Raw genomic sequence first — 22,689 nt, forward strand, 5'->3', positions numbered from 1 at the left:
AGCACTAATCAAATACTTAAGACCAGCCTTATAAGATGGAAAAAGGATACAATACTGCATTAGCCTTCATTAATCTATTTCTCTAAACATCTAGTTGTTCTTTAGGAGGATGGTGTTTTTCCTAACATCAGTGTAAATTCATTTTGGAAGAACAATGTCTGGACTTTGTCTCAGGTTTTCTGAATTTTAATGAGGACGTTACTGTTGCCAGGCAACTTTGCACTCTGGATGTAGGTATACACGAAAATTAAATTACCTCATAATTCTAATGAATGTACTCTGGCAGTAATCACGGTATTACAATTTGTCTACCTAGATCCAGCAGCTGAATTAAGGAAACAAGTCCAGAAGCCAAAGACAATAAACTTTAATAAAGCCAGTGCTCATGAGGCCATTTTTCAAGGTTTCAATACAGTGGTTCCAAAGTAGCACTGAGACTAATTTTAAAAAGCTTCATTTCAGCCTAATTATTTTACAATAGAATAGACACTGATAACATTTAGACAGAAGGAATAATGTCTCATAGCCATGGGTTCAATTTGGGTAACAGTGTTTTATAAATACATAGCCAGAAGGTAAATTTCTCTAGCTTTCAAGACTACTGCTGCAATAATTAACTATTCTTTCAGAAGAACAAACACCAACCCAGAACATTATTTGTGGCCACAGGCAATAAATGGATATCATAAGACAAAGCATACCAAGACAAAGTACAAAATGAACAAAAAGGAAACTTTAAAGGTGACTCCATGCAATTTAGTATATGACAAAAGTGGCATCTCAAATCACTGGGGCAAAGATGCACTTTTTAATAAAGGGGACCAGGACAACTGTGTAGCCATTTGGAAGAAAAGATAAAATTAGATCTATATTCCATGCAATATAAGAAAATAAACTTTTTTTTACATATCAGAGATCTAAGTGCCAAAAAAAACCCTTTATATACAAGTACTAGAATATGAGTAAATTTGTCTCCAATCTTAGTATACAGACTAAGACTTATAAATACAGAGGCAATAAAAGATTGATAATTTGACCAAACAAAAATAAAAGATAATACATGGCAAAAGAAAAAAAAAAAACATACCATAAACAAAGTCAAAAGACAACTGACAAACTAGGAGAAATTCTTGAAGCAGATATATCCCTAATATGTAAACAGCTTTTGAATATGAAAGAAGAACCAAAAACCCAGTATGAACAGATAACTCAACCAAAAATACATAAAATAGCCTGTAAATATATGAAAAAAGTTATAGTAAGAAAAAGGCAAATTAAAACACTTGATATAGCATCTCTTATCTATCAGATTGGCAAAAACTGAAAAGTATGACAATAAATTCTGTTTGTAAGATAGTGGGGAAATACGATATTCTTTTACATTACTAGTAGTAATGAAGATTGGTACAACTCTTCTGAAAGGAAATTTGACAATATTTAATAAAACTATAGATGCACTTGGCTTTTGCCCCAGCAAAAGGAATCTATTCTAAAGATAAACCTTCAACAATACAAAATTAATATGCACAAGGTTATTCATTGCAGCATTGTTTGTAATTGCAAAATACTGGAAGCAAAGGAGATATTCAATGTCCATACATACGAGAGTGGTTGAATAAACTATGATGCATCCACACAATGGAATACTATGCAGCTATAAAAAAGAATGAAGATCTCTATGAACTTATATAGAGTGATTTCCAGGACACATTAAATTTAAAAAGTGAAATGCAAGAATATCTATAGCAATCTTTCATGTAAGATAGTTGATACTTCATATGTCGTAGATATGTGTACCCAGCCATTGTTAACAAGAACAGTTACACTGCTGGATACTTTCTGGACAAGCTACACACACATACACACACACACACACACATACACATACACACACACACTTGCTTCTCTTTTATATATGTGTATATGTGTGTGCATGTGTGTGTATTCATTTGTACAAAAAAAAACCAGAAAGAATAAACCATCAATTAATGAGATAGGCTGCCTATAAGACTGAGTGGAAATAGAGTATAAAGAAAACAGGGTAGTAGTGAAGGGGGAGTGAAACTTTTCTAAGTATCTTTTCTAGGTATACTTTTTAAAATAACTCTCCCTCTTGAAATCATACAGTGTTTTACCTACCACCCAAATAAAGAAATGATTAATTTTTTAAGGGAGATATTTCCCATGTGGAATGTTGGATAGAGAATATTGGGTCTCTTTATGCACGGAACAAAAAAGCTAAGGAGACTAAAATAAACACAAAGGATCTGGTTGTACATTTAATTTGTTAATTAAAATAAATTCAGCCCTATTGCTACTTGTTTTTTGTTTTGTTTTTTGAGACAGGGTCTTGCTCTGTCACCCAGGCTGGAGTGTTCATAGCTCACTGCAGCCCCCAACTCCTGGGCTCAAGCGATCCTCCTGCCTCAGTCACAGGAGTTGCTAGGACTACAGGCATGAGCCACTGCGACTGGCTCTGGTAATCACAAGTTTTAAACACTGCTGTTCGGCTACTGTCTTATCACATGATTGAACAAATGATTGTGCGACAATAAGAACAGAAAAACCTAACAGTTGATGGATGCTGAAACAATCATCTGGGAAACTTGACACATGATCATGATACCATAAATAGCAGTGAAGATCTGGGTTGATCACATCCCTAGTAGTGAATCCTTCAGAATGATAATAATGGGGTGATAAGGAAAAACTGTTTATTGTATTGTCACAACACTTCTGACATCAAATGTAAGGGAGTTTTCCATACTGAGTAATTCTCCAATTCTGGTGTCCTACAATTTAATTCAGATACTGTCCAAACTTAGTGCAGTCCCACAGAGCTGCCTTCCCCATCTCACTGTCCACTTCAGATGCCAATCACAAGTCAGGACATCCCATACTTCTGACAGCTCTAAATTGGGGGTTCCCATGAACCCCTGCTCAGGCTCGATAATTTACTAGAATGGTTCACAGAACTCAACAAAATGGTTTGCTTACTACTTCTGGTTTATCCTCAAGGATACGATTCAGGTACAGCCAAACAGGAGAGATGCAGAGTGCAAAGTATGTGGGAAGGGACGCAGTTTCCATGCGCCTTCTGAGCATGCCACCATCCCAGCACCTCCACACGTTCACCAACCCCAAAGCTCTCGAAACTACTTTGTTTAGGATTTTTGTGGACATTCCATTATATAGGTATGATTAATTAAATCGCTGGCCATTGGTGCGTGAACTCAGTCTCCAGCCCATCTCCCCTCCTGAGAGGACAGCTGGTGAGGCCGACAGTTCCAGTTTTCTAATCACATGGTTAATTCCTCTGCAACCAGCCCCTATCCTGAAGCTGTCTAGGGGCTTTTAGCCACCACTCATCTCATTAATATATAAAATGACACTCTTATCCCTCACTCCAGAGAGCCCAAGTGTCTGAGAAGCTCTTGTATCAGGAACTGTGAATAAGATCATACATTAAAATGAAAGATGCTCCTATTATCGCTATCATTGAGGAAATTACAACAATATTAAAAACTCTGTGTCAGGAACTGAGGGATAGAGACCAAATATCTATTTCACATATGTCACAAGGGGAACACTGAGAACTGAAACCATCTGCACCCACATAACTTACTGTTAATAATAACAACTTACTATTCAGCTGTCTTCACTCACATGTCATGAATAGTCTAGGAAACTTATCCAGGAAGACAAAGTGGCAAATAAGTTTATTGTTCATTTCATGAACTTCCTCCAGGTCATTTATCTGAACACTAAATTACTGAACTTAAACTCATCAAAGTAATTACTCCCTTCTTAGAATAACAGATAGCATTAACTATCTGTCTACTTCTAAAGATTCAATTTAAAATCCCCCAGCCTCAAATTTGTCCAATCATAAACAAGCCCCCAAATAAAAAGACCCACTTTAAGAACTTAAATATCCTGCCTTTGCTCTCCCTCTCTCTAAAACCATCCCAAGACTCTGTCAACGTAGTGATTGCCCTTATCATGGTAAGCTATAAATTCAGTTTTGCTTAAACAATAGGATTATGTTGGCATATTTTCAGGAAGACAGCACTGAACTATAGAGTAGAAAGCTTAAATTATAACGTGCCATATAGACAGGTCCCATACAAGATTAGGGTAGCATAGGGGAAATTAGGTGTCATAGGAGAAATTGCTACACTAACATTCCTCCAAAGTGTACTTTAAAAGAAATGCTGATTTCTTGGGATGTTTAGAGTTGTTACTTTACAAAAAGGGTTCTACATTCAAATAAATTTGGGCAATATCAGGTTGAACAAAGATAAATTGCTCCTGTTGGTACAGACTTGTTGGTATAGTCTATACCGTAAACATCCAACTAGAATATACTGTGTGCATGCTTTCCCAAACTCATTTGAGCATGAGAATCTTCCTCATGAATATCTTGTGGGACTAGTGTTCCTTAGAAGATAATTTGAGAAACACTGAGCTCTACTAAACTCAACGATCCTCGGTTCAAGTCTTAACAACTTACTTGTTGTATAACCTCAGGCAGTTCTCTCAGTCTGTTTCCTTATCCGTGAAATAATAATATTAATAATCATAATAAATATCTGTCCTCCTTATCCATTTATTAAGACCATTAGAGTACAATGAGACAAAGCATGTGAAAGCTATTTGTAAACTCTAAAGCAACACACACATGATTAAAGTGTTTTTATAATACCCCACATTACAGATAAGGTAAATCCATTGGGATCATGGGACTGAGTGTTACCAGTGAAATAAAATGGAAGATAAAATATTCTATTAAAAGTTGTTTTTTGCAAAGTTGGATAACTAGCACAATCAGGGCTTTTTTTGGTGGCTTAACACACAGCAGAATGAAAAATCACATTAAGCAAACATTTATTAAGCTGCCTGCCATAGTGCCATATTATCCATATTAACTTGGGCTCATCTCCTTGTTACTATAAATTTTATAATGATGCTTCTATCAATAATTTTTGAAAAAAGCTACAGAACCTCAGTAACCTCATTATATTCATATTACCCATATACCCAACTGATCTTTACAGCCCTTAGTTAGTGCTAAGCATCAGATTCAAACTGACCTCCCTCCCTGTATGTACAAGTGGAAACCTACTGATGTAACTAAAATGCAAAGATAATCATTCACTTTGATGAATCTATCTTTTTTTCACACAGACATGAAGAACAATGAGGCCAGGCACTGTGGCTCACGCCTATAATCCTAGAACATTATCTAAGAGGCCAAGGTGGAAGGATTGTTTGAGGTCAGGAGTTCAAGACCAGACTGAGCAAGAGTGAGACCCCCATCTCTACAAAAATTAGAAAAATTAAGGCTGAGGCAGGTGGATCATTTGAGCTCAGCGGTTCGAGACCAGCCTGAGCAAGAGCGAGACCTCATTTCTACTAAAAATAGAAAGAAATTAGCTGGACAACTAAAAAAATATATAGAAAAAATTAGCTGGGTATGGTGGCACATGCCTGTAGGCCCAGTTACTCAGGAGGCTAAGGCAAAAGGATGGCTTAAGCCCAGGAGTTTGACATTGCTGTGAGCTAGGCTGACACCATGGCACTCTAGCCAGGGTAACAGAGCAAGATCCTGTCTCAAAAAGAAAAAAAAAAGAATGATGAGATTACTATAGGCATGAGGAGCACAGTAATACAAACTGTCACCTGATAGATCTCTTAATCCAATAGCCTTTTTTAATCAAAGACTTTAGGTTCTATTTAACTTTATAGTAGTATAACCAATAACTCTACTCAATGAAAACTTTATTGATTGTGAAGAGATACAAATTCTTTCTACCTGCATTTTATGAGCTGCCTAGTGAGGAAACTTCAGTTTATTCATCTCTCATTAGGTAAGTGGTTTCCAGACTTCAAAATGTTATAATCCAGTAAAATTCCCCAAACTTTAGATACAAGAATTGTCAACTTTTAACTTTACTAAGTAAGGTCATTTTGTAAACTCTACTAGCATTTTTCATTTTAAAACATTAAGAAGTAGGATATAATCTCAGAATAAAGGACAGCCCTAAAGATTAATGAAAAAATGCACCACACTGTCCTGTTCTTGTACACTATAATTTCTCTGAAATCTCATATCCAAGGATGAGAAAAAGTAACACATCATTTTATGCAGCTTGCACATCCTCAAATTAAAAATCAGCCTGAAAACTGAGGCCATTTAACAACCTCAACTCACATACAAACATTGAACATAACTAAAAATGCTTGTATGCAATATATTACTAAAAGTTACCAAGTAATTTGGCTTCTCCAGCAATAAGGTATCAAAGCAAGTATTGACAACGAGCTTGAAAATCATATTTTAAAAACTAATCACATTCTTGACAGGTTTGCACAATAATACTTTAAAAATGGTTCAAGTTATAATGCAAGTTATAGACTATTAATCAGGATTATTGAACTGGAATCCACTGTCATAAACATTAGACTAAGAAACATTCCAGATGACACAAACATATCTCATCCTTTCCTTCCTCCTCCCCAAATGGAACAAAATGGCAAAATAATTCCTCTCACCACCTTCAAACTTATATTGCTACCATTCTGAGAAGACTCTAGTTACTGTCTAAATGATATATAAGAATGCGCTCACTAAACATGAAATCCAAATATAAAAGGAGTAAAGCAGCCAAACAAGGTTATTTTAGGCTCAAAGCCTGATTTCACACTAAACAACTATATTTGAACCCAAAACACACTATTTTTAGCTTCTAGGATTTCATCTCTAATTCTTACAGAACATTAGTGTAATAAATTATGCACAAGATCCCAACAAGGAAAACTATACTCATTTAACCTCTCATTACCCACTATATGTAGAGTACCTATTTGCTTTAGCCCACACACTAGTTTTAACCACATATATAAATTTTTTTACTTGACCTTGGAATATCAGAGAGAGAAGTAAACCTTAGCTTGAAGTGAGAACTTTCAGATAATGAAATAAACCAGGAACCAAGCTGGCTTAAATTAAATCAAGACACCATTGTTCACAAACTCCAGAGAGGTGACAGCCATGCTCATGTTTTAATTTCAACTAAAAAGCCTTACTCAAAATGGTTAGGGAATAAGAAAAATTATCTCAAATAAGATGTCCAGAGGTTGAGGTGTTTTAGTCCAGGGCTTTAGGCTTTGCTTTTCTGAGATTCTCTTGGCTCTGCCCTCCTATTTATTATCTTCATCTTCAGGCTGTGGGACAACCACAAAATTCTATGCATCATATCCAGATTATACCAAACTCCAGAAGAAAGAAATGTCTCTTCTCTGAGTCTCATTTTTTAAGGGATGAGATGTTTCCAGAAGCTCCCAACATCTCATTCGCTCAAACTGGACCACGTGTCCATTGACGATGTCAACTGCTAAACTAGATTAGCATGTGTCTTAATAATCAAAATTCAATCCTAGCAGGGAAGGGTGTAGTCAGCTGCCTCTGAAGAATGAATGCAGAGAAAGATGGATGAAGGACTTAAAATCTGGCTTCTGCCGTGAAGGATGGGACCATGTTACTACAGTGACACAACTGTGTTAACTATGAGAGTCAAGGGCAGGACAGCCTTTCTTTTCCTGCTCTACCATCTCAGTAGAAAGAGGATGTAAGTTAGTGCCTAAGGACCTGTTTTATTTTACAAATTTGAAAATCAATGCCCAGAAGTCTCCTCCACAACACTACAGTTTGTCTCAAACTAACAAGTCTCAGGCCTCCAGGAGTTGACAATCAAGTTTTGGAGACAATTGTGAAAGTACTGATTATCTTGTTAAAGGTAGAGAAGAAATCTCATAAATCATTTTACACATAAATTGAGGACAAGAGATGTATGATCATTTGCTCAATGTCATCCAGCTAGTTAGCATGATAAATGCAAGAGAAGAAATATTACAAGACAAAATGTGATTTAACTACCAGAGAATGATAAAATGCACACTATAGTTTGTGAAAAAAATGACTGTGGTCCAGAAAGGACTTAAAGAATTTGATCTGACTCTTGAACCAACAGACTGAATGTGAGGAATGTTCACGGAACAGCTGATTGTTAAAGTGGTATAGGGAATATTAATTGGGGTAGGAGGCAATATAGTTAAGAGCAATTAAAATTTCCAACCAAGAAATATATACTTGATTGTGTGAGAGAGGAGAGACGTCTAAAGTTTGGAGAGTTTCTTTGAAATGTCCAGGTGGCAATATGTTAAGTCATCCTAAGGATTTGAGCTTATTTACTAATCTACTCATAACCGTATTTCTAACATGCTTTATTAAAAATACCAAATCTAGGAAGGTTTAAAAATACATTGTTTATCTTCAAAGTATATTTTCACTGAAGTTAAATCTATGACTCTCTTAATTAAATGTTAATGAAGTTTTAGGTAAGTCAAACTTCTATTTGGTCAATTTACTTCTTGTATTTTCATTACTAATGTTTTCATTCTCAGGATACAACCAGTCTGAGTTGCGATACCACTATGAAAATAGGCTTAAAAGTAATGTCACACACAGCCAAACGAATACAAAGGAGATACAAGCTGATTTCTTTTAAAAAAATTTTTTTAGAGACAGTCTTGCTCTGTCACCCAGGCTGGAGTGCAGCAGTATGATCACAGCTCACTGCAGCCTCAAACTCCTGTGCTCAAGCGACCCTCCTGGCTCAGCCTCCCAAGTAGCTGGGACGACAGGCACACACCACCATGCTCAGCTAATTTTTTTAATTTTTTGTAGAGGAGGAGTCTCTCCACATTGCCCAGGCTAATCTCAAACTCCTGGGCTCAAGCAATCCTCCCACCTCAGCCTCCTAAAGTGCTGGGATTACAGGAGTAAGCCACTGCACCCCATCCAAGTTGACTTCATTTTAATAGCCAAAATATTGATATTATCATTTGTAATTAATGAATCAAAATAAACAATTATTTTAAAAGACTGACATAAGAAACATGGCAAAATAGGAGGCTCTTGACTAACTTTCCTTCCACAGATACACTGAATAAACACCAACACTTAGATCAATTCTGAGGGAAAGCCAGAATCCAGTTGAAAGACTCCTACACACCGGACTACTGAGAAAATATCCATATCAAAATGGGTAGGAACAGGCCGGGCGCGGTGGCTCACGCCTGTAATCCTAGCACTCTGGGAGGCCGAGGCAGGCGGATTGCTCGAGGTCAGGAGTTCAAAACCAGCCTGAGCAAGAGCGAGACCCCATCTCTACTATAAATAGAAAGAAATTAATCGGCCAACTAATATATATAGAAAAAATTAGCCAGGCATGGTGGCACATGCCTATAGTCCCAGCTACTAGGGAGGCTGAGGCAGCAGGATTGCTTTAGCCCAGGAGTTCGAGGTGCTGTGAGCGAGGTTGACACCATGGCACTCACTCTAGCTTGGGCAACAAAGCGAGACTCTGTCTCAAAAAAAACAAAAACAAAAAATGAGTAGGAAGGCTGGGTGCCAACATTGATCATGGCAATGATTTCTTCAAGAGACTCCAAAAGTAAACTACTGAATAGGAAAAAAATAAATTACCCTATTTAAAAATGGGCAAAGGATCTAAACAAACATTTCTCAAAAGAGATACAAATGGCCAACAGATATATGAAGAAATGCTTAACATCAGGGAAACACAAATTAAACCCACAATAACACTTCACACCTATTACAATAGCCATTATAAAAAAAGATGGATAAGAAGTATTGGCGAGGATGTGAAGGAAACCTTTGTACACTGTTGGTTATGTAAATTAGTACAGCATTTTGGAAGACTACAGAGTTTCCTCAAAAAAATAAAAATAAGATTGCCATATGATCCAGCAATCCCACTTCCAGTTATATATCCCAAGGAACTGAAATCAATCCGCACCCCAATGTTCATTTCAGCATTACTCACAATAACCAAAATAGGGAAAAAACCTAAGTATCTGTCAATGGATGAATGGATAATGAAAATGTTGTGTGTATACACAGTGGAATACCACACAGCCTTAAAATGGGAAATTCTGTCATTTGCAAGAAAATAGTTGGAATTGGAGGACATTATGCTAAGTGAAATAAGCCAGGCACAGAAAGATAAATACTGTTTGACCTCACTTATATGGAGTATCTAAAAAAGTCAATCTCATAGAAACAGAGAGTAGAAAGGTGGTTACTAGCGGCTCACGGGTAGGGTGACTGAGGAAGAGAAGATGTTGATCATACAAAATTTCAGTTAGACAAGAGGAGTTTTATTGGTCTACTGCACGGCATGGTGACCAAAGTTAGTAATGACATATTGTATATTTCAAAATTGCTAGATTATTAACATTTCCAGCACCAAAAAAAAATCCTACATCCTTTTGTAGTTCATAAGCATGATGATTGGGTTTTTCACATGCATGTGTGAGATATGCCTCTCTCAAACATTGTTTTGAGGTCAGCACATTACTCATCTGATGGGAAGAAAAAAAAAGAAATAATGTAGTAAGGTGATGAATATGTTAATTAGATTGACTAAATCTTTCTATAATGTAAATAGACAAAAATATTACATTCTATAATTATACACAATTATCTGTCAATTAAAAATAAATGAAAGAAAATGAGAGGGAATAATTTATATCTGTTCAAGTATGTAATTTGACCTTGCTACTTACATATTATCAAGCTTCCAACTTGTTTCAAATAAATACAAGTTGCAAGATATGCAATACATCTGCAAAGATGTTCAATTTAAAAAAATACTTTTAAAATTACAATCACTAAGACCACTAGTTAAAATTATCTAACTCAATTATCTTAACAAAAGACATCAAAAGTAATTTAATAACTCCATCTTAAATTGACTGGGGATAAATTAGAATGTCCTAGTTAACCCTAAAAGTTGAGTAGAGATCTTCATTCAAAAATGTTGATCTTATCGTAATTAAGTCCAGAACTATAACTTTATGCACAGGGTTGAATAAGGACACAACTAACTTGAGAGAAAATTGCTTTTGAAAGCATCATTTACTGTAATAACTTTCCTTCTGCAGTAAGCAACATCACAAGACTGCAAATATTGAATAATTGCAGCATTTCTGAATATCATGGATTTCTATATTTGATAGGAGTGACATTTTAAGACCAAATATGCTGAATTTTCAGCACTCATACTGAAAAACAGGACAAAAATGGGGCAGAAGTAGATTCCAATTCTACCGTAACTCTAAGCCTGTTCATCTGAAAGATGTGTAATGCTTACCTATCTTAAATGATAGTTGTTAGGACTAAATGAACAAAGGAAAACAACTTAGTAAACCTCTAGTAGGTACCCAGTGAGTGGCAGCTATTGGATATACTCTGGAATCATTTCAATTTTTTTCAGTCTTACTGATAGATCATTACGTATTTAGGCAATTATGTGGTATAACACTGCATTTTCACTAGAGACCAGAATTTACAATACTTTAGTGGTAAAGCTGAATGATTACGGAGGGTGGGTGAGCTGTAATTCTCCAGGATGTTACTGGTACTGCACTTTAATCCTTCCTGAAGCATTTGTGGTTCCATAACATTCTGTAAGCCTGTCATTAACAGAAAATTATTCAAATATCTATAGTAACAATCTTTTTTTTTTTTTTTTTTTTTTTTTGCTAGGGTCTTGCTCTGTTGCCCAAGCTAGAGTGCAATAGTGTCATAACTCACTGTAACCTCAAACTCTTGGGCTTTCAGAACCACCTGGCCCACCCACCTTCTTGGTAGCTGGGACTACAGGTGCAAACTACCATGCCCACCTAATTTTTCTATTCTTTGTAGAGATGAGGTCTTGATATGTTTGTCAAGCTGGTCTCCAACTCCTGGCCTCAAGCAATCCTCCCACCTCAGCCTCCCAAAGTGCTAAGATTACAGGCACGAGCCACCGCTCCCAGCCTACAGTGACAATTTTTAAGATCTGTGAGATTGTATGTATCCTAAAATATTGAAACCCTATCTGTTCAGCCTACTTTTAATTTTCCGTAATATATCTAATTAAAAACTTGACAATGTCACATGTAACACTAAAAAATAGAATGCTTGATTAATGAGCATTATTTTCTTCCATCAACTCAAGTAACAGAAAGACTTGATTACACATATCAAGTACATGTATACTGACACACAACTCTTCATCTGAACACTGTTAAATACAAAGCAATAAAGCATACTTTCAAACAAGCAACTGGTCTTCAAATAATCATACTGGTCTTCAGCTTTAGTGAAGTACTTAGAAAAGTTGATTTTGTGCTTAGAATATTATTCTAAGGCATCGCAAATTACAAATCCAAACTCTTCAATGGCAGAATATTTAATATTCTAAAGGAGAGACTTTTAAAGAAAACTGTATTACACTATGATTCTGTAAGTCTAATAGATTTACACAGCAAAAGAACCTTGAAAAAGGGGGACATTACAGAAATCATCCATTACAAAATGGTCAGTGGATCACTGTGAGCATTTATGATTTTTCCCATTCTGGTGCCAAATGCAGTCCTCCACGGCACCCCTACCCTGGCTGTACGGTGAAAAATATATGTTCTAACTCTTTAAGGAGTGAAAATACACTAAATGTTCCATCCTGCTGATTTCCACCTGAGAAATACCACACAATACTAGCAGTCAAGAAAGAACAGTGAAATATGAAGTTTGTCTTTTTAAAAGATAAAAATGTTATGATTTTTAAATATCAAGCATACAGACAAAATCAATTAAGAACTTCCTATATATGAGGACAAAGATACATTTAAACTTATACTAGAAGATGCTTTTTCCTGAGTACAATGCAAACTTTATTTTGTATCAAATTAAGTTACTGTGAATTTTCAAAATGTAAAATACCAAGGTTTTTCCACATCAAATAAAAATCAGGAATGTTTACTTCACATCCAAAAAAAAAAAAAAGTTCAATAAGAATGACACAAAATCTGAAGTGAATGGCTACTTCATAATTTCAAATTATCTACAGATAGCTCAGTTTGATGGATCTCTCTGTAAACTTCAGTTTGTAATAACAAGAAGTACTGTCACCAAAACATGAAAAACATTTCCAGGAAATTATCATCCATTTTGAAAAATTAAAAATGTAACCCATGACAAATAAGAAAAATATAAACCATAAACTGAACAAAAAGGGCAAACCTTTATAGGAATCAAGAGGATACCATGAACTTATAAAAACTTCCAAAATCAATAGCATGTCCAGTACTATCATGTGCAGAAAACTGTAATTAAAGTAGTTTTTATTAGTTACATAATCTAAAAATGAGGAAATTTTGGATTACATCTCTAAAAAGACCAGAGTTGTCACTGAAATACATATTTTTTGAGATAATGGGCAAAGTTCCCATTTATGGGAAATATGTTCTTTTTTTCACACAGTGAAACCAAGAAAAATTATATCAAATGAGAAATCTTTTTCTCTAATCTTCTTAAATACCCCAATAATGCAATACTTGGGAAATGTATATTTTTAAAACTCAGACTTGGAATAGGTTATTATTAAACAAATATACACAAATCTTATTGCTTGGCACCAGATTTTTCAAAAATTAAAAAGTTGCTTAAACCACCATATGGTTCTTAAATCATATTTCAAATTATACCTAGTGCTTTTATTTTCTGAATGTAGACCGTTCAATCTAATGACAATTTAGACCGAACCTTGGAATATATAAGCAAGTCACAGTTCACTTTAAACCAAAAGAAATGATCAATCTTGTTTTTGTCAAAATCATAATATTAAGATAACTATAAAAATTAACTAAGATTTATCTGTGGCCAAAGATTGACCCAGAGAGCGCTGTCTTATGGCATTCTGTGGCAAGTCTTTGCTTGTTCCTTCTTTGCTTTCAGCTTCCTCTTCTGAAATATCTCCTTCATCAGCCTCTTGTTCCTCCTCCACTTTTTTCAAAGGTTGAGAAGATTCTGGTAATATTTTTTCTTAAAGACAAAGATCAAAAATGTGTTTTTGTTGATGTATTCGATTTAGAGTAAAATTAAGATACAATGACTCATACACCTATAAACTGCTTTGGCATTTATTTATAGTGCTTAGGTTTCCAAAAGGAAGATATTATTAAAAATAAGACCAAAAAAACTCAGTGGATATAAAAATAAAATTTGGAGGAGCCGTATTACTTACCAACTTCATTCAAATTACCTATTTATAAACTGAACTGACATTAATGCTATGAATATGTAAGAAAATAGTGGTTGGACAGAACTATCTTATATTAACCTGCTATTAATCTCTTGGTCAATAATTATACTAAAACATCAACACTATCCTTATTTTAGTTTGCAAGGGAATAGGAATCACAAATTTTCAGTTTAAGATTATATTCTTGTCCACATTTTTTCCTGCTCTCATAAATGTGCTTTCCCTCCCCATCCCCATCTATGCCATTTTATTAAGGTCTAATTACAGACAATAGAATGTGCAAATCTTAATGTACAGCTAAAGGAATATATAAGTATATATACATATATATACTCTTTCTATTTTTTATACAGCCAGTTGCTAGTTAACTTAAGCTTAGAGCACTACATAGTGAGAACTGGCCAAAGAGCTTTACTCTGTTCAGTAATCTCAGACTACCCCTAACCCTAGGCAATCCAGAATTCAGGGGGGACAGGGGAACACAGGTTAGGATGGAGTTAATAAAGTAGAACTAACTACGGGAAAAAATTATTAGTAGTGGACAACTGGAAAATCTTTTGTTCAGTCTTCCTGGTACCCCCTCTTTCTGTTGGGTTAACAGCACCTTCCCTATGCCTCATCTCTTGTGGTTCGGGTGAATATTACAGCTTACAGCAGTGGCTCTCCACCAAGGGTAAGTTCGACCCCCAAGGAACACTTAGCAATGAGTGGAGATATTTTTGGTTTTCACACCTGAGGCAGGCAGTACTACCAGCAACTAGCAGAATGCTGTTGAATATTGAATAATGTACAAAAGACAGTCCATCACCATCAAGAATTATCTGGCCAAAAATATCAATAGTGTCATGGTTGAAAAACCCTGATTCACAGTGACTGTTCCAAGAAGTGAGCCCTTTACACAAATGGAGTGCACCAGAATTTCTCCAAAATAGTGGGTATAGGAAGAAAATGGATTTCCTTCTTACGCTAGGATTGTGAGCTATGGCTTTCTATAATCATCTCATGCTGACTGGAAAAAGGCAAGCTGAAAATGGAACAAATAAAGATATGGAGAACTCAGTAATTCAGAAACACAAAGCATCTTAACATCATTTGAGCTCCAAGATGACAGTCAACTCTGCCCTCAGACTTACTTGCTACATGACCTATAGAGATTCCTATTTTTCTTAAAGGTAGACTGAGTTAGGTTTCTTTCCTTACCAACTCAAAATCTAACCCAAACACACATCCTGGAAAACAACTCAAATCATGTGACCTGCTATATAAGGGACAATATCACATTAAAGTCTGAATTAATATCTATTAGTTGTGTCACTAAAGGAAAACAAATTATATATCATATCCACAGTGAATATACACTGAGTGTTTATTAGCAATATATGTAATAATATGAGAATTACATACTTATCTTGCATCACAATGATCCAATGAGGCAAGTATAATTATTTCCATTTCACAGAGAAGGAAACATGCTCAGGGGTTAGGAAATGCCTATTATACTGCTTTTTTAAGTGGTAGCACTAGGATCCCCAATCAGATCTCTCTAGCTCAAAGACCATGCTGCCTTCTGCTTAATTCATTTGGGGAGGCATTCAGAAAACCAATTACTTTATGCCTTTCAATCTCTCCAAATTAACAGATATTTAAAGGTACAGATTTATCTAGTTACTTTATTGTGGGTCGTAACAGAGGAGAGACAAACATAAGTAGCTTGACATGAACTAGTCAGTTCATTTTTAAAAATTAATTTCCAAGAAATGAATTTCCTTGTAACTTGTTGAAAGAGGTAGAGTGTCACCTCTGCCATTTCCTTAGGTTCCACTGTTAGGAAGTTTCTAAAATTGTGCCTATTCATTGTTCCTACCCTTTTTGTTTGAGAATACTTAGCCCCTTTTGCAAATACCAGTTATACATTTCACAATATATTCCATAGAAGGGAGCTTACCAGAGCCAGAGTCAGTATTCTTTTAAGAATTTATATGGCCAACACCAAAAGACAAGCTCTTTCATGGTCCAGGGACTATAGAATTTCCTATTGGTTGGTAACCACTTTCTCAAAGACAATGGTTCTCAAAGAGTAGTCTTCATATCAGCAACATCAACTTCACCTGGAAATTTGTTAAAAATGCCCCACCAGAGAACTTCTGAATTCAAAACCCAGGATGGGGATCAGCAATCTGTTTCAACACATTCTCTAGGTATTCTCTAGGTAAGTCTTATATACTCTCAAGATTGCTTTAAGTGGTAAGGCAACTCAGATTCCAACACCTACATCCTTACATAGAGCAATCACTCTACACAAACTCCCAAAGTAAACATTTGGCAGACAACTTTGACAGAGAAGAGAATCAGGCAGGAATGATTCAGTCTACACATTGCGTGATTCAGTATGAACTTTGGTACGTTTATAGTATCCAAGGCCAGTTGCACATTGATCACCCTAAAGAATTTCTGATAGCCACAGGATTTAGGTGAGAATGAACACAGAACAGGTAACCAAGAAAATCAAACATAATATAGATGCTCCTCAACTTACGATGGGGTTACCTCCTAATAAATCCATCATAAGGTGAAAATATCCTAAGTCAAAAATGCATGTAGGCTGGGCGCTGTGGCTCACGCCTGTAATCCTAGCTCTTGGAAGGCCGAGGCGGGCGGATTGCTCAAGGTCAGGAGTTCAAAACCAGCCTGAGCAAGAGCGAGACCCCGTCTCTACTATAAATAGAAAGAAATTAATTGGCCAACTGATATATATATAAAAAATTAGCTGGGCATGGTGGCGCATGCCTGTAGTCCCAGCTACTCGGGAGGCTGAGGCAGGAGGATCACTCGAGCCCAGGAGTTTGAGGTTGCTGTGAGCTAGGCTGACGCCACGGCACTCACTCTAGCCTGGACAACAAAGCGAGACTCCGTCTCAAAAAAAAATGCATGTAATACACCTAACCTATCCTAATATAACTCGAATGCACTTAAAATACCTAACCTAACCTAATTTGCCCAACATCATGAGAATATCGTATGGCATTATCAGTAGTCCCAGAAAAGATCAAAATTCAAAATTTGAAGTATGGTTTCTAATGAATGCACATTGTTTTTGAACCATTGTAAAGTCAAAAAATTTTAAGTTGGGCCAGGCACAGTGGCTCACACCTGTAATACAAGCACTTTGGGAGGCTGAGGCAGGGGGATCGCTTGAGGCTGGAAGTTTGAGACCAGCCTGGGCAACATAGCAAGACCCATCACTAAAAAAATAAAAATTAAAAAAAAATTTTAGCCAGACATGGTGGTGCGCACCTGTAGGCCTAGCTACTCAGGAGGCTGAGGCGAGAAGATCACTTGAACCCAGGAATTCAAGTGAGCAATGATTATGCCACTGCACTCCAGCTAGGGTGACAGAGCAAGACCCTATCTCTAAAAAATAAATATTTTTTAAAAAATTTTTTTAAACTTGTAAGTTGAGGCCAGGCGTGGTGGCTCATGCTTGTAATTCTAGCATTCTGGGAGGCTGAGGCGGGAGGACTATTTGAGCTCAGGAGTTTGAAACCAGCCTGAGCAAGAGCAAGACCCCGTCTCTACTAAAAAAAAACAGAAAGAAATTAGTTGAAAAACTAAAATAATATATATATATATATAAATTGTAAGTTGAACCATGATAGGTAAGAGACCTTCTGTATAGATATTTTTATATACCTATCTGTTGTATTTACTAAATCAAATATTATATTGTATATTTGATATAAAAGTTGGTAAATGAACATTTTATAGTTATTTCATCTCAAAAACCTTAAACTGAGACCATTCTTCTAAATGAAGTATCACAAGAATGGAAAAACACGTGCTCACTGTTAAACTGGAACTAATTGATCAACAGTCATATGTATATACGTTAGTAAAACTCAACAGAAATCAAGCAGGTGGGAGGGGGCAGAGGGGTTGGGTAAATTCACAGCTAACAGGTACAGTATGTGGGTGATGGGCACATTTATAACATTGATTCAAACTGTACAAAAGCAATACATGTAACCAAAATGTTTGTACCCCTGTAATACGCTGCAATAAAATAATAAATTAAAATAAAAATATATAAAAAAACCCTTAAACCCTACAATAAATTTGTCTTCTAAGTAATCTGTGCTTACATTTTCTTCCTATAGATCAGTGGCCCTTGGTGGATAAAATGATTCCCTCCCTTATGCTGGTCCCTTTTGGTATCAATACAACTGCACAGAAAATGAAAAGATGACCTATCAGTCATCCAAGGGACAATGTATACCATAAATGCAATTTCCACTGATTTCATTTAAAAATTTAGATCTCAATAAACTCACAATCAAAAAAGGCAGCATAACAGAATAAATATCAAGCCACCAGTCTGATTTAGTTCTACCCTCAGCTCTGTCATCTCTGTGTGACTGTGGAAAAATACTACTTCATCTCTCTGAACCTTATTTTCCTCAACTACAAAATAGGAGCAGTTATCACTCACGGAGACTACTACAGAGTTGCTTGCTGAAAATCAAACAGGATAACAGAAAGATAAGTAAAAGTTCTTTAGTAACTAGAAATATGAGGGCTTCCATCAACAGCAATTTTCAAGATTAAAAATAAATGATTAGTAGATAATTATATTATTACAACAGAGAGCAGGAAATGTTTCTGATTATATAAACTCTCTTTGTAGTACAGTTCAGTGTCAATGCCAGTCCTAAGTCAGCTACAGGAATTGCTTTTTCCAATATGCTACCAGAAGATGCGAAGAACTGGCTGGCATTCAAAGAATAATCTTTAAATGTGGTCACTATAATGAATGATTTTCAGAGTAGAATAGACTCAACTTATTAAAATTTTGACTCACGTATGGTTAAATGGCTCCATAAATAATATGAAATTTTCAAATAAACTGATATCAGGTATTAAAATATCTACATGCTATATGCAGTGTTAAAATTCTCCATGTTCTAAGAGTCAAGAAGATAACAATGTTCCAAATTCCACTGGGCTACCATCCTCCCATAAAATATATCTCCTCCCCTTTCCCTTATGCCATTGCTGATATAGACCACCACTCAACATTTACAAACCTAAGTTGGAAAGGCAACCTGTTAAATGTGTGCTCATTTACAGAAATGAATGGGATTATTAAAATAAACATTTTAAAATAAACTTACTTGAAGGGTATGGCTGTGGTCTGCGCCTTTTTGAAGGACAAAGACAATCTGCCAAAAATATCATACACTGCAAAAGTAAACATTGTAAGAAATATTAACATAGAATATGATATAGCCAGTGCAGTTACATTAAATTATCATATTTAAAAATACATTTATTGCAAGTAATATGAAAATGTAGTACTTACGAGTCCTAATAACAGTCCTGAAATGAGAGTTACTAAACCAAAAACGGCATATGATCCCCAAACCGGTAATCCAAGGTCTTCAATAAAATAGTTATGGCAAGTCTAAAATCAAAAGAAAAAAACTGTTCATTTGAAAAAAAAAAAAAAAACAACAGTGTTAAAAATGATTAAGATAGAAATAATTTTTTAGTCCATACCCTGATCCACATAGATAGCTGGAAGAGTGCTGACATACTACTCATCCTAAAATAAAAAAGAGATGATTGAAAAACTGAGTAACATACACAGCTTTGTCTATATCTATATATTCTATTTTCTACTATAGAATTTTCCTAACATGGCAGATTTTATTGCTGGTGTTAATCAAGACTAATGATGTATCATAAATCTCATGCCTATAATAAGACTTGTTCATGAAAAGTAACCATTTCTGAATTGTTACTACCATGTGACATCCTTATAAATACTTGACAATTTTTTTCCTTTTCTCCTATAGCTCTGACATTAACACTTCATCTTTCATCTGATGATTTTCCAATACGCTGAGTAGGTTACAAGGTCTAAGAAACCAGTTGGAAACAACAAATCTTATTCACCCTTAAAATCCTCCAAGAGAATGATGAAAGGGAGCCTGAAGGAAGAACTGGGAACACTTGTTTACCTGATTCTTCCCACTTAAGAATTATCCCCCCTTTTTATTAAAATTAATTAAAATTTATAATAGCATTAGTTTGATATCTTTTAATGCTATACAAAATAACTACATAGGAAATAAATGCTATGTTATCAAATAAGTAAAATAAGTTATCAAATAAGTAAAAATAACTATTATTTTACACAATTAAATCCAGGTAGTTTAGATGGGTAGTTTGAAAAAAAAAAAAAAAAACACGCTTCAGGAATAAGAAGTGTTTGTGAGTTCTCAACCATTTCTCCTCTAGCAAGAAGTGTTGCTGGCATTGTCAAGGGACAAAGCCAAAGCTACTGTAGGATGTCCTGACCCAACTCCCATCACTGGGGTGATGAACCTGCTAACAGTAGGAATGTTCCCTATTCAGTCTACCAATAAAAATGGTACATGGTCTACCAATAAAAATGGTCTACCAATAAAAATCCTATTGCCTGAGGATTCAACACAGACTTACAAGCAAACACCTTCTTCTACTGGAGAAAGATAAGATTCATTTATGAGATTCAAAGAACAAAAATCAGTTACATTTTCAGTTCAACATAGAAAGGTACTTTAACCATGGTGCTTCTGTCTTTAAAAAGCCAAGTGAGAACAGGAGTAAGGAACTGAAATATAAAGAACTGCATAGCCTCACTGTAATCTGTGCTACTTTAACTATTTCAGGAACATTGGGTTGGGCAAGATGGTTGAATGGGTGATTTCTGATAGCTAAAAGACAATTCAGAGGTTTTCTAGGAGAGGCTCGGAAAGGAAAGATACTAAAGATAAATTTCTACTTCAAAATGCTGCTCTGAGCTGATCTTTCCTCCACTCCTAGAATCCCAACTCTCCACTCTCCAAGGGCAAGTGTGGTGATGGACAGGAGAAGACAGCTTGGCCAAACCAAGATGAGTCCACAGTGACCTCAGCAAAACTATTTCCAGAGGTCTCTCAAATGACCAGTGAGGCAATGCACCCCAACAGTGTAGCAGGAACTGTTTTTTCTAATCCTTACCATTCCATAGGTAATTGCTATGGAGAAATGTATCTAATCTCTAGCTGTCTATAAAGCTCTGTGGTTAGTCATGCTATTAGTGTCACTGTTCATCTACACTATTCATATAACAATTTATCAGACAAGTAGAATAGTCAATCAAACATAATTCAATCACTTTACAAAAAGAACTGAAATCTAAAAGTAGCATGAGTAAATGTTTAGGCCGTCTTATTCAAATTATTACACTCAAGTGATAGCTTTACCTATTACCTTGTTCATACTCTTAGGGGGATTTAGTTTTTGATGATACATATGACCAAATCCACAAAGCTAAAATATTCCTTAAATGATATCCAACTTAATTCTACAGAATGCTTCCTTTTAGCTTAACAAGCATGAAAACATCTATTTGTCTTAAAAGATAAGGTCAAACTAAAAATGTCAAGCACATAATAATCAGAATATACCTTATGAGCCCAAGAAAGAATTGAGTATGAATGCTTCATTTACATGAAATTATCTGTTCCAATTAATTCTGAAATAGGTAAGAGTAAAATCCCTCATACTTACAAAACAGAACCTGGACCAAACCATGATGAAACAGGTTCGATACTCTTCCACTCTTTATCACTGATAAAGTTTATGAAGTCCTTCTTAGTCCTTGGACCCTGATAGCGCCTAAATTCACCATCTTTACAACTAAAGAGGATCAGAATTAAATATTAACCAGCACTGAGAAATAATTTCATGTTTATTCTGCTACTTCTTTATCTCATTTTATAGCCAACTCTAATATTCAAAAGCATTAGCAATGCACAAGTAGCAAATTATAATTACCTACTCATGACATCTTAGCCCAAAATTTCATTAAACAATTAGGTGGCATTTAAAAAATGCCTATAATCCCAAGGTAGGGAGGCCAAAGCAGGAGGGATGCTTGAGGCCAGGTGTTCAAGACCAGGTTGAGCAATACAGCCAGACCCATCCCTCCATCTTCACCCAAAAAAAAAAAAAAAAAAATTAGCCAGGTGTGCTAAGGTGCACCAGTAGTCCCAGCTACTCGGGAGGCTTGAAGTAGGAGGATCGCTTAAGCCCAGGAGTTGGAGGCTGCAGTGAGCCATGATCACACCACCGCACCAGAGCCTGGGTGACAGAGCAAGACCCTGTCTCTTAAAAGATTTAAAAATAAATAAATAATAACCTTAGATTTTTTTATTATTTACCCTTCTAAATAATAAAACTATGAAACACAGTAAGTAGATAAATCTCAGACAAGCACTTTTAAATTTTATATGAAATACACGTATTAAAGGAATTACTATATAAAAAGTTGTTAGAATTGGATTTGACACATATTAGCTATTGTTAAACCTCAAATTAAAAATTTAAAGTATTTTTCCAGTACTTTCAGTCATAATCACGTCACCTCAGCCATCCTGCTTTAAATTGCTGGAAGCACCTGGTATAGTGCTTCCCTTCCTCCCATTTCAGT

General features: G+C 35.6%; 1 protein-coding gene and 1 non-coding gene across 2 annotated transcripts in view; one reads left to right on the forward strand and one right to left on the reverse strand.

Annotated features, from left to right (window-relative positions):
* Positions 1-351: 351 nt before the first annotated feature.
* The window catches only part of TMX1 (thioredoxin related transmembrane protein 1), a 28,528-nt gene continuing 6,190 nt past the window's right edge, over positions 352-22,689 (reverse strand). Inside the window, exons 4-8 of the mRNA XM_012758032.3 lie at positions 21,768-21,896; positions 19,728-19,773; positions 19,531-19,632; positions 19,343-19,409; positions 352-13,954 (exon numbers count right to left, since the gene is read on the reverse strand). Coding sequence (XP_012613486.1) covers positions 13,776-13,954; positions 19,343-19,409; positions 19,531-19,632; positions 19,728-19,773; positions 21,768-21,896 — 523 coding nt within the window. The 3' untranslated portion in view covers positions 352-13,775. The remainder of the gene's footprint in view (positions 13,955-19,342; positions 19,410-19,530; positions 19,633-19,727; positions 19,774-21,767; positions 21,897-22,689) is intronic.
* Positions 10,351-10,455, forward strand: LOC142871808 (small nucleolar RNA U13). The gene has a single exon (XR_012919992.1). It is a non-coding gene; the product is annotated as a small nucleolar RNA U13 (small nucleolar RNA).

This window comes from Microcebus murinus, chromosome 6 (genome assembly GCF_040939455.1).
Source record: "Microcebus murinus isolate Inina chromosome 6, M.murinus_Inina_mat1.0, whole genome shotgun sequence".
Classification (NCBI taxonomy): domain Eukaryota; kingdom Metazoa; phylum Chordata; class Mammalia; order Primates; family Cheirogaleidae; genus Microcebus; species Microcebus murinus.